This window comes from Aythya marila (assembly GCF_965140915.1).
Source record: "Aythya marila genome assembly, chromosome: 11".
Lineage (NCBI taxonomy): Eukaryota > Metazoa > Chordata > Aves > Anseriformes > Anatidae > Aythya > Aythya marila.
The window spans coordinates 3849632-3867947 of NC_139052.1; the positions used below are offsets into that span (position 1 = coordinate 3849632).

General features: G+C 37.4%; 1 protein-coding gene across 7 annotated transcripts in view; it reads left to right on the plus strand.

Annotated features, from left to right (window-relative positions):
* The window catches only part of TCF12 (transcription factor 12), a 158654-nt gene that overhangs the window by 84627 nt on the left and 55711 nt on the right, over nucleotides 1-18316 (plus strand). For all 7 annotated transcript variants that reach the window (XM_082768851.1, XM_082768849.1, XM_082768853.1 and 4 more), the window contains one exon: nucleotides 5433-5497. In XM_082768851.1, the coding sequence (XP_082624977.1) occupies nucleotides 5433-5497 (65 nt within the window). The remainder of the gene's footprint in view (nucleotides 1-5432; nucleotides 5498-18316) is intronic.

Genomic DNA, 18316 nt, shown 5'->3' on the forward strand with positions numbered 1-18316 from the left:
CCTGGTCAGTTCAATCAGTACAGTTCTTACAGTGAAAGACATCTGCAAACGCCCTCACAATTTTAAGTATAAAAACGTCTGAACTTTTCTAATCCTTGGAAAGCACAGTGAAAAAAATGTTTTTTTCCAAATGGTCCTTTCCAAATGTCAATGAAAGCAGTAATTTAGTTTTTGCTATCTAAAGCGTTGTTCCTGAATTCCAGCTGTTACAATGGGAAGTTGACTCCAGGTAACTCCAGCTTCAGATTCTCCGTCCTTTGCATCATGTAGGTATAAAAATATTTGCTCCAAATACGACAAGATAGTAATAGAACTGCATAATACAAGGATAAAGCTGTCTTACAAAAGAGAATGTATGGCATGGAGAATCACAGGGAACTTCTGGCAGATCTGAGACTGGGCATGTGAATTGAATAAATCTCACTGCAAGCCATAATCTTTTACTTCTTGTGGAATGTTACAGTTGTTCTGTAGGATCACGGACCTTCAAAATTTTGAGCAAAGAAAGAAGTAAGGGGCAAATCTGTAGTATTAAAAACAAGCTTTGCTAAACCCTATCACGTCCCTTCTGGGAAACTTGGTTTCAGAAGGTGTTACAGCAAGGAGAAAAGGGGGGGAAAAATCTAAAACATACATTTCCCCTAGTTAAAGTCTGATAAGCATGCAGTTTGCTTATCCATTCTTCTGAAACATGTAGACTGACAGTCTTACCATTACCTGTATAGACTGCAATGCTAATCAGCACTTTGGCATGGCATTCCTGGCTAAAAATGTTTGTACTTTTCCTCTGATCTGCTACTTTATTACGAGAGTTTCCAGTGAAGTGATTTTGTTACACATGGAAGGCTTATTAATCTTAACTCCCAATACAAACTTTGAACATTTTCAGGCAATTGATGTGTTGTAGGTTTACTTTATGAAAAGGTAAGACAGCGTGGATGTGTTTGCCAAGAGTTCAAGGATTATTGATTGGGAAGTTGCTTCCAGTCACAAGAAGCCTTAGTTAAGATGGAGCGTGTGATGAGATAAAGGCTGGGTTAGGAAAGTGATTACAAGCAGGGACCTGCTAATCACTGACCTCTGCAGGGATCCTGTAGTTTATCACTAATCTCACTAGCACTTGGCATTTTCCTGTGTTGCTGCTTCATTGTTCATAACCGAGTGAGTAATTTGGCTTGGGATGAACAGGAGGAGGGTGCTGCTAGTCCAGCAGCTGCACTTGTTGGCACTGCCTTGTTAAACATCTTCAGTGTCGCCAGCAGCGTGCTTGGCACACGTTAGCCAATAACACTTGAACAAATTGTTGTGACGAGAATAGGAGGTCATTTGTTGTAAGCACCTTCTTCAAATTGCGTTGCTTCAGATCTGTTTCATTTCTGTGAGCTTCGGTCACAAGCATTGTAAGGGAAAAAAAAGCCTGTAATCCTTGTGTATGGATGTGGAATGTGTGCTTTTAAAATACTAGGAAAAAGATTGTAGATGGAATATAGATATTGGAAGTGTGAAATCCTCTAAGAATGAGGAGGCCTGTAGAGAATGAAGAAATGATTCCTCCAGTGCTGGGGGGAATGTCTAGATATGTAGTAGTAATTTTTGGCTGCAAGTGTCAGTCATTCTTACCTCTAAGAAGAAGGCAGGAAACAAAACGTTAGGAGTGAGGCTGTTTTTGTGCTTTTTTTTAAATCAAATTTTATCACCTTACGGAAATAATTCTTGAGTCAGAATTTTATTTAATGCTAAAAAAAAAAAAAAAATCAAAAACTGTATCTGTACTGTAGCAGCAAGGATGGTATTCTATATATTTTTCATACTTCATTTCCATTTTGTGATGAGTTGGGAATAATATGAAGTGTGGAAACTGTATTTAAATATTGTGTTGAACATTTTTCTTACGTCATCCATATGCACCTGCCAGTACAGTTCCTGCAATTTCCTGCTTGTTGTGGATCTGAATACGAAAAATGATTTGAATGTGTTAATTCTGTGGGTAACAAAGACACTCAGTTACTGGGCAGGGAGGTGGGGGAAAGCACTGTAAAAATGGATTTCTCTGAGTCTCCCAACACCAACTTGGTAACATTTTAGCCACGTGGGAATTTTTTAAGATTCAAGGTAGTGAATGATAACGATGAAATTCTTTTGGGTGTTTGAAAAGCTGGCCTTCTCTTTATCCTTGCAGCCAGGAAGCTGTTGCCAACATAGACCTGAGACATGCGGGCATGTGTTTGTATGAAATAGTTCAGTGCAGAAACAAAAACATGCACCCGATAGGGGGGGATCCTCCGAGGTATTGAGAATATTCTGTTAGAAAGTGGCTTTGGGGCAGGCTGTCTGCTGGGCCAGTTAAGTGTGATCAGCGATGAAATGAGGAAGAAGCGTGATTTAAGATTTGTTTCAGAAATCACTGAAAACTTGTTCTCTGTGCAAGGTGGGTAGACGTGCTTCTTGCCTGACAAATGGAGCAGCTGCCAGCTGTGGTCACTGTGGCATTCATTTTGTACTGGATGGCAGACGTGGCTTCGTTTAAAAAACGTTGGCACTTTACATGCTGCTGAGCAAATCCGTTCTTGTGAAGTGCACAGCTCTGTAGTCTCTAACGGGTTAATTCTGTGGGAATCGAAGTAATTTTTTGCAGAGTTACGTTCTGTCATCCTCTCGTAAACCAAGCATTATCTAGAAACAGTGGGTGAATGCCGTTTCACTACTGGCAGGCATTTATAGCACATTCACTCGGAGCAGCCCTCAGCTGAGTTAATGTAGTGCTGTCTGCAGTTGACTGTCACTTTGCATCTTGCTGTTTCAGTTCATTCGGTGTTAAGAGTATTTAGGCTGCACAGCTGTTCCACAGATAGATTTATGGTGGACTGCAGCTCCTTGTGCAGTATTCAAAAGCCGTATGAAGTTGTGAGCATATTGTATTTAAACAAGAGAAAAACAATTATTTACTAAATGCCTATTAATGCTGGAATTGGTACTGAATGTGTCAAGGTTTTAAGCTGATAAAGTTAGGAGATGTGTGGTTATAATGCTTAGTGGGATTTTCTTGATTTAGTTTCTTTTAAATCTGTAGTTGCTGGTCTGTAAGCTGGTCTGTAAGGTAGCAATTAGATCATGGAAGTTTGGGTTGTTGAAAAAGCAAGAAATTTACTAGAAAAAAATAAAAAGGCAAATGGATGCCAAGTTACTGAGTCAAATGATTTGTGAGCTGACCTGGGCAGATTAAGATTTGTGTATGTAACCAACTCAATTATTTTGAGTTGGTTGTATATACAGACAGCTTAACAGTGTCTGTATAATTCAAATCTGGATGGAAAGCAAAACTCTGGCATACACAGCCCACATGTATGTAACCTGGTGACAAGTGAAGCAGTGCTGCCTTGTAAGAAGGGCAGAGCTTTCGTTTCTGCAATGATGGCACAGGACTGCTGCAGGCTGGCGTTATACCTGAGTGCTTGTACTGGGCGTTTGCTTGGGATACAGTCTTGTACTCGATCCTAGGTTGCTTTCCACACTCATAATTGGAAAGGCTAGCTGTTGGAGCACAGGTTAAATGTTAACTTGCTCTAGCAGTAATTCTTGATAAATATTTAGGCAGCGCAGCATCAGGGAGCCTTGATATCTCTGGATTATTTCTTAGAACCAAACTGATCATAGCTAGGGGTATTAGAGGCAGCTCCTTTCTTTAGAATGGAATTACCAAACTTTTAAAGTGGTAAAATTGAAATAACGTGATTTTGGGTGTTCTTATCTAGCAATTTCTGGCTTGTTATGCAAATGATAATTTAAATCATTCTTTTTCTAATCTCTGAAATTGACTCTTGTACAAATACTTGCTTTAAAACCTGCCTGGAATACTGCATACTGCAGTCAAAGTTGTTTATCATGTGATATAAGATTCTCATTTTCTGGAAAGAAAATGCTGAGTTCGGTTAATCTGAACAGCATGATTCATGCTACTCATAATTTCGCATGCTAGGTATTTTATTTGCTTGGTGCCCGGTAGTTGTTAGAGGCAAATTGCTGCAGCAGAAAAATGTTCACTTTTTCCTTCCCTTTCTTCCAGTACTGCCGTGTTTTCCAGCAAGCCGTTGTTGACCAGCCCACCTGTAGTTAGTGAGATCAGAGTCCTGCAGAGATGTTGCTCTAAGAGCGCCAAATTCACTTACCCAAGCTGTACTTTTTAAGCAAACAGTAAACAATTTTAAGTAAACAGTAAACTTTAGTATTCCCACTTATGAGATGACAGGAATTTCTGGCAATAAGATAGAAAATTGGGAAAAGAAAATGAGGCCCTGTTCCAGAAATGCAAATGCAGTAGGACAGAGCTATTTACCGCTGAAGTGGACGTGTCTAAGAAAGGCTGCTTGCTCTTCTTAGGAGGACTGGACAGCATACATAGCCACACGTATCCAGGAAAAGGGAATTCCTCCTTGGCTAAGATGGCATTCGTTTTGAAATCTTTCAAATATTTTGCAGCTTTGAACAGATAGGTAGCATGGTTTATTAATGCTTGCCTTTGGGTAAGATGCTGGGGGGGTTCTTAGGTTCAGTGTCATAATTGAGGGCGTTCCATGCAGTTGCTATATTCTATTACATGCATATTTGATGACTGCCTGATTTCTGACATGATTGAGTGGAGAGATTAAAAAAAAAAAAAAAAAAAGAAAAAAGAAAAAAAAAAGTGAAGATTGATAAAGCTGTGAGCTCTACTGGAGAGCTTTCACACTGTACTTTAATACACATACATTTCAGTTCAGTGGCCCAATCAACAAATACAGCACTAAGTAGTTTTTCCAAATTGGCAAACATATTACTAATGTTTTATAATCTAGCAACATCTGAGGGCAGCTACAAATTTCATTTACATGTGATGAGATTTTTGAGGATTTAAGGGGTTATGAGTATTGAGAGCTCAATGATTCAACTATGGTTTAAGTTTAGCATGTGTTTTTCATTCTGAATTTGGTTTTGTTCCTTTTTCTTGTGGCTATGTATTTTTTAAATTTTATTGCTTAGGTTATGAATCACCTAAGGTGGTACTGTCTGTGTGTTAGTTCTGTGAAGGAAGGAGAAATGTCTAAAAGTGTTCCAACCTTTGCTCATTGATATTGGAAGTAAAGTTGTATTGAGCCTTTGCCCTTATTATTTCAACACAGTGATGGGGTATCTTAGCAACAACCAAAAAAATTGCAGTAGTTCATTCTTACTGATTGGCTATGTAAGAAATGGAATCTGGTAAGTATGTCGTCTACTACAGTGGTGCTGTTTGTGATCAGCACAGATCTAGAAGCCTACTTGTATTCATGTAACTTAATTTTTGTAACATTACTCTGCTAGCAGATTTTCTAGAATATACATTTATACTGAACTTAGTTTATGTATGCACAATAAACTTTAAAAAGATTCTAATTTCACATGTCTTTCTTTTATAGGAAAAGCCTCAGATAGAGGTCCATTTCCACTGTATGGTAGAGATACGGGATTACCAGGCTGTCAAGTAAGTATGGTGGTGATTGAAAGCAAATGGAATAATTTCAATTAAAGTTGAGATTACCAGATGTAAGCAAGAACATGTTCCATGAATTGCAGAATGAATTTTCTGGGTTCTGTGTTGTCCAATTATCTTGTACGTATATGCATACACTTAGAGGAGACTGTCTTACTTTGTGAAAGTAGAACTATTTCTGTATCCATGAGAGTGAAATCCTATGTTTTTAATGAGAGATTTTTGGAAGTGACAGTGTTTTTAACAGCTGTTGCTCTCCTGATTCTTAACATCATAGTGTCAGAACCTGGTGGTGGTAGAGATAATTCATCTCAAAGAGAAGAATTGGCACTGTGTCTTGTCACAATCAAGTCGGTAATGCACTAATGACATTAATTCAACCAGTCTTCCTTGTTGAAACAAGGCATTGTTATGGAATAGATACAAGAATGAGACTTAATTTAATATAAATGCATTTGTAAATCTGAGGAGTTCTGGAGATGCGTCTAAATGTGTTGTCTGATAGAAATGTCTAACGGGAGCCTATCTTTTTTGGTGGTCTCTCTGACAGAGGCTCATCTGTAAGCTCTCTTTGGATACAGAGGAATAAGCTGCAAAGACTACCATTTTGCCAGGAGGGACAACAAATCAGTTGCATAAGCGAGACTCGCTGTTTATTTATTTATCTATTTATTGCTTTTATTTCTTTACCTATTGGGGGGAGGGAGGAGGAATGTCATTAAATTGACTATTTTTGAATAATTGTTCATGTTTCATTTTAATTTCAGTTTGTATTACTACTATTATTTTTCTGAATAAAAGAGATATTTCTCACTTGTGAATGATAAATCTACTGATATAGTAGAGACTAGACACTTCAATTTACACTTCCATTTCCACATCCGAACAGTAACAGAAAGAGTTCCTATTTCAGTTGCACGGACCTGTGGAGAGCAGACAAGAGAAGAGTCAGAAAACCATGCTATTTGCTCTGCTGCTTGCTTCCAAGTAGGATACTTGCTGCAATGCAGTGAGAGAGCAGATTTTGTGCTTGAACCGTGGGAATCACGAGGAAGATGTCACTACTGAGAATTATTTTCAAGTATCTTGGGGAGTGCATCCAAAAGTCGGTGTTCAGAATTAGCAGTTTGAAAATCTCTGCCTTGCCGCCTTTTTTTTTTTCTTTTTTTTGGTGGTTATTGTTGGTTTGTTTTGGTTTTAAATTTCACCTGAACAGATTTCTGTGCATCAGTAGACTTTGAAGTACGAAATAGTTGAGCTTAGACACATCTACCAGGCTCATTGTCCCAGACTGCCAAGAAAAGGAGAATATAAGTGTATTTTAGACTTCACTGTCATCATGAATTTAACTGATTTGGGTGCTGTTGGCAATAAAATTATGCACATAATATTTTCTTCCTAAATTATTTTGACGTAGTGGAGGATTACAATCAGTTCTGCCTTGACAAGTTAGACCCTTGTCTGGTTGTTTTCCAGCACATTATGAAGAGACAGGAGGAAGTTTGTCATGGGCTTGGACTAGGAATAAGAACAGAATGTTCTGGAGGGATAGAGCTTACACACTGTCCACCAGGGATCAGTGCTCCTTCTGAGTCGTGGTTTCTTCTGTGTTGCTTCCAGCTCTTCCCCGTGTCTTCCAGGCAACTGCTCTCCTAAGCAAGAAGTGGCTTTCCAATATGCAATTTGCATTTTTGCTGCTAGTATAGACCGTGTCTTTCTGACTGAAATGACTGGATGGCTTACTTTTTCATCTTTTTGTTTCTCAAAAAACACAGTCACTGAATATAGTCCACTAGGGAGCTGTGTTACTCCTACCGGAGCTGGTGTGCATCTTTTAAGGAAAACTGTTGGGCTTTCAATTTTTAACACTTAAGTTATCCAATGTAATAACACTTTGTGGTTTTGATATGGTTGTTAAATTAAGAAAACTTTCTTCTGACTCTGAGTCATCAACCGATGTCTTTGATAACATCATTCTTCTGGAAGATGAAACAGGATTTGAATTTGCCATTTCGTTTTCAAGTCTCTCCACTGATGGTTTGGGAAGTGTGAATGGGCAGCACCTTGTGGTAATGCAGGTCCTGCCACAGCTTCCCCTATTAAGGAATGATCATCCTCACAGCTGTTGTAGCTGTGACAAACCAAGACCCCTTTGCAACTATATAGGTGAGCTTTCAGTATCAAGAAGTCGCAAAAAGTGGTGTAGCTCTTCAGTTTGAGTTAGGGACTTGATATTATTGCCAATCTAGACAGTGAAATATTGTATTAACGTTATTAGCGTTGTTCAAATAACTCCATATGTATTATTCTTAAACGTAATGTTTTAAACTTGACATTAGTTTGGAAGCAAACTCATTTCCACATTACTCCTTCATTAAGTTCATGTTCTGTATTGAAAAGCAGATTTATGTTAACTTTGCATAAAATTCTCTTTTGATTTGTGGTAACGAGTGAAATTTCTGTTGTTTAGGTTCTCACTGAGGAAAGTGCTTTTGTATCTCCTAATTGCTTATATTTAGCACCATTTAATATATTTTTTACATGTAGTTATTTCAAAGTCAAAATCTTACACATATTTGTTTCTATTAACATCAATTTTATTTCTGTTTATTACTTTGATATGCTCCCTACTATTTCTGCTCCTGCAGTTTATTCTTAAACATTCTTAGTATATGGGAAAATGTCATTGTAGGTAAATGTCACTTGGTTTTATATTTAGGATCATGGAAATGTAGGTGGAATTAACTTTCAATTCAATTTTAATTCAATTTAAAATTAGTTTAATTTCATCTTACCAGTCATACCTGGCTGCTTGAAATCATTTGCTAACTAGGAAGTGTTGGGATTTCTGTTTTATACATATATATATATGTATGCATGTATAATCTCAACAAGAAAGTTTCAGTACTTTGGCGGTAGGAGCTTAAGTTTGATCAATTTTCAGTGTAGCTTAGAAGTCAAAACAACTTAGGCACTTCCAGAAGTTTTGGTGTGAAATCAAGTATATAGAAAGTGTTTTCATGAAACTTCTGCTGCCAAATAATGGTGCTACTGTTATAACAGTAGCGAGGATGTGAATATGGCTAACTGAAAAATATTTTATCAGGCAGGGAGTACATACTTGCAAAATACATTTCCATCAGGTGTTTTAAACAAGTGAAAAAGAAACATCACTGGATAGGATTTTACACTGGACCCGTTCATGCAAGTAACACTGTAGAGTAAGGAGTTTTATTTGTCTTAAGCTATGTTTATGCAATTTAGTGTGTTTAATGGTTAATGGTGTATGTCTGCGTCCTACATTATAACTTGTGCTTGTCTGGGGCTTTGCCGTCAGGTTCTGAATTCTCTTTCTTGTTTGCCTTCATTTGTACCTTACCGCATGCTCTCTCCTTCTGCCAGGTCACCCCTACATCCTGCACCTTTCCAACTAGTACTGCTTCTGTTTGGCTTCTTTCTAATGATTCATAGCGTATGTGCACGTTGAACGGATGGGTAACATGATGAATTAAGGCTTACACAGACGTTGTTTAGATGAAGGTTAAAAATGTGTACTTGCACCAAGAATTGACAGCTTTTAGAAGAAATATAAAGGCCGTGTTTTGCTACCAGAATGAAATGTGTGCTATGTGACTTGACACAACATCTATATTTGTGTCTGAATTGGAGGCTGGAGGCTTGTTGGTGGTTTTTGCATGCAATTCCACCGTTTCTGCTGGCTGTATAATTGAAGATTTGCGAAGGGCATCCTTTAACAAATGTTAAACTGGTTATAGATTAACTTTTCAGAAAGCTTCTTTTATAAAGAGGGTTTTCTTTGCTATGTAACTACAATACTGAACACTGTAGCTTATGTAAAAGGAATGAGATTAGACTTTAGATCTTGAACACATGACTGTGTTTACAGTATCATCCAAAAGTTCTCCAGCTGTCATTGCACTTTGCTTTGACAGCTCTGATCCGTAAGGATGCCAAGAATCTGCGTAATATTTTAAATGAAAATGATGTAAATGGGGAATACTTGTGTAACTGTTAGACTAACTTTTCTAATAGCTTTTGTGAAGATCACAGTAACAAACCATCCTCACGAGCCTGATGTCTCGCAGTTCCCAGCCCAATTGGCAGACAGACTCCTTTAACCCAGCAGTGGCCGGTCTTCTGTGCCGGATGGATTTCTCCCTCTCGCCACTGACTGTAGTGGAGGTGTAAGGAGATGGGCATCACTAGGCTGAAGAGAGTAAATTGTTTGTGACTTCCCCTTAATGTTCTATTTTAATTCTAAAAAATCATGCATAAGAAGTAGACATTATAGATTTTTGAACATGCGCAAATAACACGTTTTCAGTTCCTTCATGGTAATTTCAAGTTCACGTAGTATCCAATGCGAGAGAAAATTGAATGCTAAATACGGTAGATGTTAGGAGCCCAAGAGGCAGCATTCACCTGTTTTTGTTTGAAGCATATCTTCTTCGTAGACAAATTTACACTAGTGTGTATATTTTATATGATGATGGGACACTTTGAATGTTATAAAACTCACTTAGAAAACTTAATTGACAATAAACCTGTAAATTATGTGACTGCTAGAAGGAGTTGTGGGTTATACTTGCCTTAAATACATTTCACTTAATATATGTAAAATTATATACATAATACTGCATGAAATGTGTACTGCTCTATAGCGTATGAAATACACATACACTACCATATATCTCATGCAATGTGAAATATAGAGTACTATGTAAAGAGTATATGAAGTATTTATGTTATGGTGTATATTATAAACGTATTTAATTCAGTAGTAGCAGATAGCTTTTTAACTCATTTCTGTCTGTTACTATTATTATAAGTTTTGTGTCTATTGGTAATAAATAGGGCTACTTTAGAATCTGTGTTTTTGCATGAATAATAAAAAAAAAGTTCCATCAATGTTTCCAGTAATATTGCTGCACCATTTTCCCTTCAGTAGCCATCAGCTCTGCTGTTTCTGTGAGGCTGCTGCGAGGTGACTCATTTAGCAGCGTATTATTGCATCATTGGAACATGATGTAAGGCACATCAAGCATTATTAAATTAGCCTGAATTTTGCAGGATGACAGAAACTTTTTATGCACATTAACACCATATTTAGTGTTCCTTATGGGAATATATTTAAAGTAAACATAATAAGACTTATTTCAGACTGCTTTTCAGGACTTCCCACTTTCTCGTTTATCAGGAACAAAATAAATGCTTCAACAGAATATTGAGAGAGAGAGTAGCCTTTGTGCATCTTTAGAGCATGTTTTGTGTTTCATAAATTGAATTAAATATATGCTGTTACTTGAGTAGTACCTTGGAGAAGAAGTTAGCTTATTGTATCATTGCAAGTTGACTTGGAACAAACTTATCCATCTTTCACCTTTGCTATGATTCAACATAGAAACATTCTCATCATCTGGATACCACTCAGAGCTAAATTTATATATGCCTGACTCACTTGTGCTAAAAAGCATTACAGAATTTAATATAGTATAGGGCTGAGCAATGGCACTTCATCCTGTTGGCAGTTTTGGGGTTGTTTTGTTTTTACAAAAATTCATGACCTTTCTGTGTTCATTTCAGAATAACTTTCTTCACAACTGAATGAGACTTAAAGAGGTTTGCATCTTGTCTGCAAGTTTTAGCAATGTATTAAAGAACAAATATAGTTTTTCATGATTGGAAGTTTATCGTATTTAACATCCTTCACACACCAAAAAGGTTGTTTTAGTTTTGTACCAAAAAAAAGATTAAAAAAAAATAAAATAAAATTTTGATGGTTCTTATCAAATGCACTATAATAACTTTTGAAATAAACCAAAAAATGCGTTTAAAACCTATTTTTGGACAATTAAATGGATCACTTTGGCAAAAGTAATGTTTGCAAGTATATGTTACTTTGCATTTGCATAGAAAGTAATTTGCCTCCTTCAAATTCAAAGAGTTTAAAGCCATTTGAGCAGAATACATGCCTAAAGAGCAATACAAACAAGAATAATACAAACATTGTATTACTACATGTATAGTGCTGCGCAAAGTAGTGTCTCACAGGACATTCCAACAGCTATCTTGCATGAAGAGGAAGTGTTACAAAAGTTGAGCAACTCCAGAAAGTAACATTACTGTCGAGGCAAAATTAATGTAGAGAGGAATTTCAACCACAATAAAAATGAGAAAACTTAAAGAATAAAAGACTACCTGAGAATGTGATGTTCTCACGTTTGTTCCACATAACCTGTGATTGCCTTTGGTATGTGAATATTTAATTCTAAATCCATAGATGATGTAAGCTGTTGTATTATTTAAAAATAAAAAAAAAAATAAAAAATCTAGTTAATGGGAAGAAGCACCATTGAGCAAAGTTGTGCGTAAGTCACAAACTGGAGAGCCTGTGTGATGTAAATTGTGACTAGGAAAGTAAGCGGTGTACTGAAAGTTTTCCAGCATTGCCACTCACTGCCTAGTTATTGTGATGGGAAATGTAAGTTGTCTGGAGAGAACATAAGAGCTCCCTCCTAATGTGCGTAGGCAAAAAAGCCAATTTGTGTTACTGATGAAGTGGTGAGGGATATGCAAGCAAGTATCCTTAGAAGGATGTAGATGCTAACTTGCTGCTTAAAGAAAATGAATAAAGTTGTGACTAGCACAAACTGAGAAGTATTTTTAATATATTCGTAAAGTATGTAATTATAAGACATGTATATAGTAAAATGCAGATGATTTAACTTTTTTAGTAAAGCATCAAGTAGTATGGAACATGTGGAAGCACGAGACAAAAATAAGCATATCAGAAGTTCAGAGTCAAAATGTGTGAGTCAAAAATCAGGTTTACTGACAAAAATGGAAAAATAAACTTTATGAAGAATGAAATTTGAAATAGGCATTGTGCAAGAACAAAACTTGGAATGAGCAAGAGTGAAAGAAATGAGTGAGTGTGAATACTGGGATAGAATAGCATTTTAGTGGTATCTGATGGCTGCAATGTTACTTCAAATGTGTGAGTCAAGGAAGAAAAATGTGTCTGGGCCAAATCACAGTTTAAAATGTCTGTTCTTTACATGTGTATGAAGGTCTCCAAACAAATCTTCCTCCATCTGCAGGTGTAGCTCTCAAATAACAGTGTGAATGCTCTTTGCAATTGCTTCTGAATTTTGTTTGCCAAGTTTCTAACAATTCATTACTCCAATACAAGGGCTGTTCTACCAGTCCGCTAACACGCTTCACCTTGGCATTATATGTTAAGGAATACTGAACACTGGTGATCTTGTTAGAAGATGAAAAGTAATGGACAAGTGTGCAGAACAGATAGGTTAGGTGGATCTTCATCCTCCTAGTGAGAGCTTCTTAGTTTCTTCCTGGTAACCTGATGCACGTCTGAAGTTTGCATGTGCAAGCGCTGTCTTCTCATGCTCACTAACAGAGTTTCAGGAGTTTTCATTTCTTTCTGCAGGAACTCTGTTCATAACCTGAAACTTTTTTTTTTTTTTTTTTTAATTGCTTGTCTGTAACACTTCCATCCCTCTTCAGCTTCCTTGAGAGAAATAATCAGATGGTTACTCTGTGTTGAGGCTGCACCATCTGCTCCTATGGTACTGTAGTGTTACTGAAAAGATTTATATATATATGTATATGTGTGTGTGTGTGTGTGTGAACTAAATTAAAGGGTTTAAATTAATAGAAATTTAAATAACTGTCTCAGGAATAAGAGTAGTAGGCATATTTAGACCACACCTAGGCAGTAGAACATAAAGGAAAATAATATTCTAGGAAAAGGGATGCTAGAATATGAATAATCCTCTCTGAAGGATGTTAAGCACATTGTGTGTATCAGATCCCGTCTGTTTTTTGCTGTTTTGGAATAGCTACTGGTAGAATGAGTTACTAGTTGTTTTTATTAGATATTGAAAAAATGTACAGAATATACGTATCAGTACGAGTGTTTATAATAAGAAAATATGCACACTTTAAGCTAATGAGAAAGCACAGGTGCTGCAGAGGGGCTACCATTTCATAATTAAAAAAAATAGAATTTAGTGCTAATGAAAGCTATCGAATTGCATCAGCTGTGTATACAACATGCTTTTACTTTTTTTTTTTTTTAAATCAACATGTCTATTAAACAGCCATAAGAAAGCTTTTCCCACTCGCTGTGTTGGCAGTGTGTTTGAAGCTGCTTTGGATGGATCTTCCCAAGAGGCAGAGAAGTACTTGATGAGCTGGACCTTTCCTATTTGTGGGATCTTACAAGACTACAAGCAGTAGTGCTAGTTACTTGTTTTCTTAACTCATATAGTTTAAGGAACCATTTACAGATGGTAATGTCTGTTTAAATCCAAGTAATACAGAGGTACGGAAGCATTGAAAACAAAACTTAGTGTTGTGGTTTTTTTTTAACACCAGAATAACTTTAAAGCTGACAAACTGATTTTATTTTGTAAATTTTCTCCTTTTAATCTCCTCCTCTCTGACACCTTTGATATCAAGTGTCTCCCCCAAACAGATTTTTACAGCTGAACTATCAGTTTCCTAGAAACGTGGCTTCTGAAGGAAAGGCAGACACAATGTGAACTGAAGCAGCAGCTCTGGGTTCTGCTAGCTGATGTTGTCTTAAAAGGATATGAGATGGGATATACATGTTTAAGGGCAGGTGGGATGTCCAAATGTGAGTTTAATTTTGCTCCATTTTACTTCTCAAGTAAAATCAAGTGATATTAATTTTCTCTTGATTATGATTTATTAGAACTGAATTATTTCTTGTGCTACTGGGAAAATATCTCCTGCCTCTCAGCAGATAGGGAGCCTCATAGGCAGAACCTAAAAAATGTACTGGACACAAATGTAATTTCTTTTTCCAGAGCTAGAGGTGACCACCTGAAGTTAATCAGGGAAGACATCCCCTCGAAGGAAGTGGGTAGCAGGTGTTGGGAATCAGTTATAGGTGGGGGGGATGCTATTTATAAAAAGGGAACAGTTCAGGGAGGAATCATTTTGAATGTTTTAAAGCAGACAAACTGTTACTTGTGTTTGCCTTTCTTTCTCACACTATTCATGATCGGCAAATTTTCTTCCTTCCTTTTAATTTTTGATAGTTTGATTGTGTTTGAGGTGATTAATATCCTCTACACCAATATGTGTAATATTTTCTATGTTGCTGCATAAGGAGGAAAGAAGCATCCAGTTAAGTACATATACGTATTTTTTTGTCAGATGCTATTTGCCTTTAGCTTGTCTTACTGCCAAAGTTGGGTGCTTCTCAATTATGCATTTATGGTATAATTGCAGGATTGGGAAAAGATGAGCTCACTTGTCTTCTCCCAGCCGTTCCTCGATTTAATGAGCTGGAGTGCCCTTTGGATTTTCTTGCCGTGTTTATTCTTTCTGTCTAACCTCTTGAGCCCCCATTTACTTTTTCTTTCTTCAGAGAGCAAGTCCCATCTCAAACTCTTTAGCTTCACAGATTACTGCTCTCAAGATGAACACAGGCCCTGAAAGCAACTGGGCAGGGGAGTTCAGAATAGTTTAAGCAGTGTGTGACTTGGCATTTGCTGCCTGGGATGGGCTCACAAAGACTGGAGCTTGAGCCTGAGGCAGGCAGTGGATGGGATGCAAAGAAGAGGTGCAGATTTGCCATTTTGATTCCACTTCCGTGGAACTAAGCCATCCATCTCGGATTGGGTTCAGGTGTGTCACAGAGTGCTTTTCACGGTGATAGTGCTTCTAATGCCACGGGTCTCTAAATAGCAGGGGGAGAAGGACGACATTCATTCAGGAGTTGGGGAGAGGGCGTGCCTGTAGCCTAAGATAGATATTCACAGGGTTTGACCGTCCATTTGGTAACCCCTGGCTTAATAGGGATTAACTTTGGCTTGATCATATGTGAAAGCATACAGGTCTTCCATCTTAAGTCCTAACAGTTATCTGGTTGCTGTATTAACGACAGTTTCTGAGCCATTGCTATTTTACACGTTTTCTGACTTTCTGGTGTCTGAGATGTTTTTCTCTTGTTTGTGTGGGAGAGGAGATAACACAGCTTCCACGCCATATACACGAAACTATACTAATTGTATAGAATCTTTTATAAAAATTTTGCTGAAAATGCAGGGGGAGAAGCAGATGCAAGGATACTTTGAGCTTTACAGTATCCTTTTTAGTTTGGCTTCTGTAAATAAGATTCAGCATAGAAGCTTTTATTATAATATTGATTTTTCATGCTTGTATGTTGTAATCATAGAAAAAGGCAAGAAGGCTGGTACCAAAAAATAAATAAATAAAATTAAAGAATAGATGAATAAACCCTCAGCTGCTTCTTTTCTGACATTTTGCAGTTCTCCACAAACCTTCTGCTTCTGTATAATCACAGTAAGGAAGCTGTTCAAATTACTGTTTTCATAATGTAGCAAAGAGATTCAAAGGCAAAGGGAGGGGAGCCTGACCTGTAATCACAATGCTTAGTAATGCCTTCCTAGAATTCAGTGAGCAACGCAAAAATACCTTGCCCCGGGGAATGAGCAAAGACAAGCTGAGCCAGCGTAACCTCGGGGATTGGACACCAACATCAGCAGGGCGCTGCTTTTACAAGTAGAAGACAGAATTTGTAGTCTTGCCAATATGTGGTGTCAGTGCGGGGGAACCGCTGTCGCATAGGAGGGGAAAAAAGGTATTCGTTCTACATCCTTGTATTAATTGGGTGCTTTAAAGCCATTTGGATGCCAAAGAAACACACAGTTTCCATCCCTTTGCATTTGATCTTTATCTCTCCCACTGCCTAAAAGAACATCGTTGGAGTCGTATATAACTTCTGCCCATGATATTCTCTTCCCCCTCCCTGTCCCCGTGCTCAGTCCCGGTAACACTGCATGCACACAAACAGAATTAGCCGTGCTAGCAGATTTTGCTTAGGCATATGCACAGAATAATGTGCGTATCTCGATCCTGATGATCCAGAAAAACCTTTATTGATATATTATTGCAATGTATCAACAAGCAATATATTGATACCTTGATATTTTTCGGAGTTAATGTTAATTAGGAAGACAGTTAAGCTAAATCTCTGTTATTTTGTTTACGATGTTGCATCACTTTGGTGTTCAGTACCCTAGGTAGCTGTTTTTTACTCCAGCGAGCTAGATTAGCCTGATTACACTGGCAGGATGCAGTTGATGGATGACTGTCATTATCTTCTCAAACCTGCATGATACTTTAGGTATAGGAGGTGATAATTAAATTTTCAAGAGACTACATTAAGATTATAAGATCTGAATATTTTTTTAAAATGAGAAATATGTTTGCAATTATCGACACGTTGTTAGAGAATCCTCTCCTGGGATGTTTTATTTACAACCCCTGATTTCCTTCAAATTGATCAAGAAAAAATGCCTAAGGTATCATATAACACTTCAGACAATTTTTTTCTTAATTCTGATATGTTGCTACTCCTGAATCAGACCAAAAATGTATCTGATCAAATCTATTGGTAATGGCTTGGAGAGGTACAGGTTAGCACAATATATTTAATGAAACCTTGTTTGAGACAAAACACTAGAGAGGATCATAATTAATGCCTCATTTTCTGCCAGTTGCTATTGATTACTCATTCAGGGTCCCTTTGTTCTCAAAATGGTAACACTGTATTTCACATTACTATTTGATGATATTCTCAGGATGAGATTCTTTAGTAACACGCTGATAATTGCAAACATATCTCCAGAATTTAAATTTAAAATGAATTTACATCATATGTCAGTTTTTTCCCAAGTTCAGCTCTATCTTGAAGTGCATATTCATTACAGTTGCCAAAGATTGCAGAGTTGAGTGAAGTGCAATTCAACATTTTGTATCTTGGTTATATTTATTGCTTAAACTGGATGACATGAAACTTGGATGAATGGTCTTTCTGCAGCCCAAAGCTCTGTACCGTACCAGTATTTCACAGAGCAATTATTTCAGTGTTTTACTTTCGTGCTAGCTTTTCCTTTGACGTTGCAGTAACCACGTGCACAACTTAGCGGGGGACCTTGCAAGTTTAGTGGAGTTTGATTTCTCCATTTTGCTGCTTTCTTTGAAACTAGTCCATGCAAATTGTCAGATTTATCCATAAGACAAGACATATAAAATACTAAGACACGTCATATATGTTCTTTAAGTCTTCACCCAAATGGCTTGCTGAATAAAAGCAATAGAACATCAAACTTCTGCTGTGCCGGTGCAGGATTTGATGTGTATAGGAAGGCAAGGAGTGCATTTGCTGCCTGTTCTGTGTAATTCTGGGAAATGCTGAGGGACTTTGTCTACAAGCATGTCATAGCGTGTCTCTCTTTCACAGAATTGGTGTAGTTGCCTTCTGCAGGGTAGTCAAGAAATGTGGGGATTAGGTTGAGATGAGAGCTGTTCTGTTCTTTTACTGTAATGAAGTAATGTAGCCAAGCCCCAGTTGTTACCTAAACACTTGGGTTAAGTAAGTACCTTGGTTGTGTGCCCCCCTTAAGTAGAGGCAGCCTGACTACTGGGACTACTTCCATAAACTTGTTGAAAAGGAAGCCAGTTCCAAAAGCTAGGAAAAATGCTAACGAGTTGGCAGGTTTTTGGGGGTGCAGGGGAAGGAGGAGGTGTGAAGACCTAAGCTTGTTTGTAAGTTGCAACTCTTCGTTCACTTCTACAGCACAAAGCCAACACAAAGTCCCTGTCATATCTGCTTGCAAAGAATAATCCAATGCTTTTATTCTCAACCATATTATTATTTTGATAGAAAATAATAATGTAAAGGCATGCAGTTGTAGTTGGATTGCACTA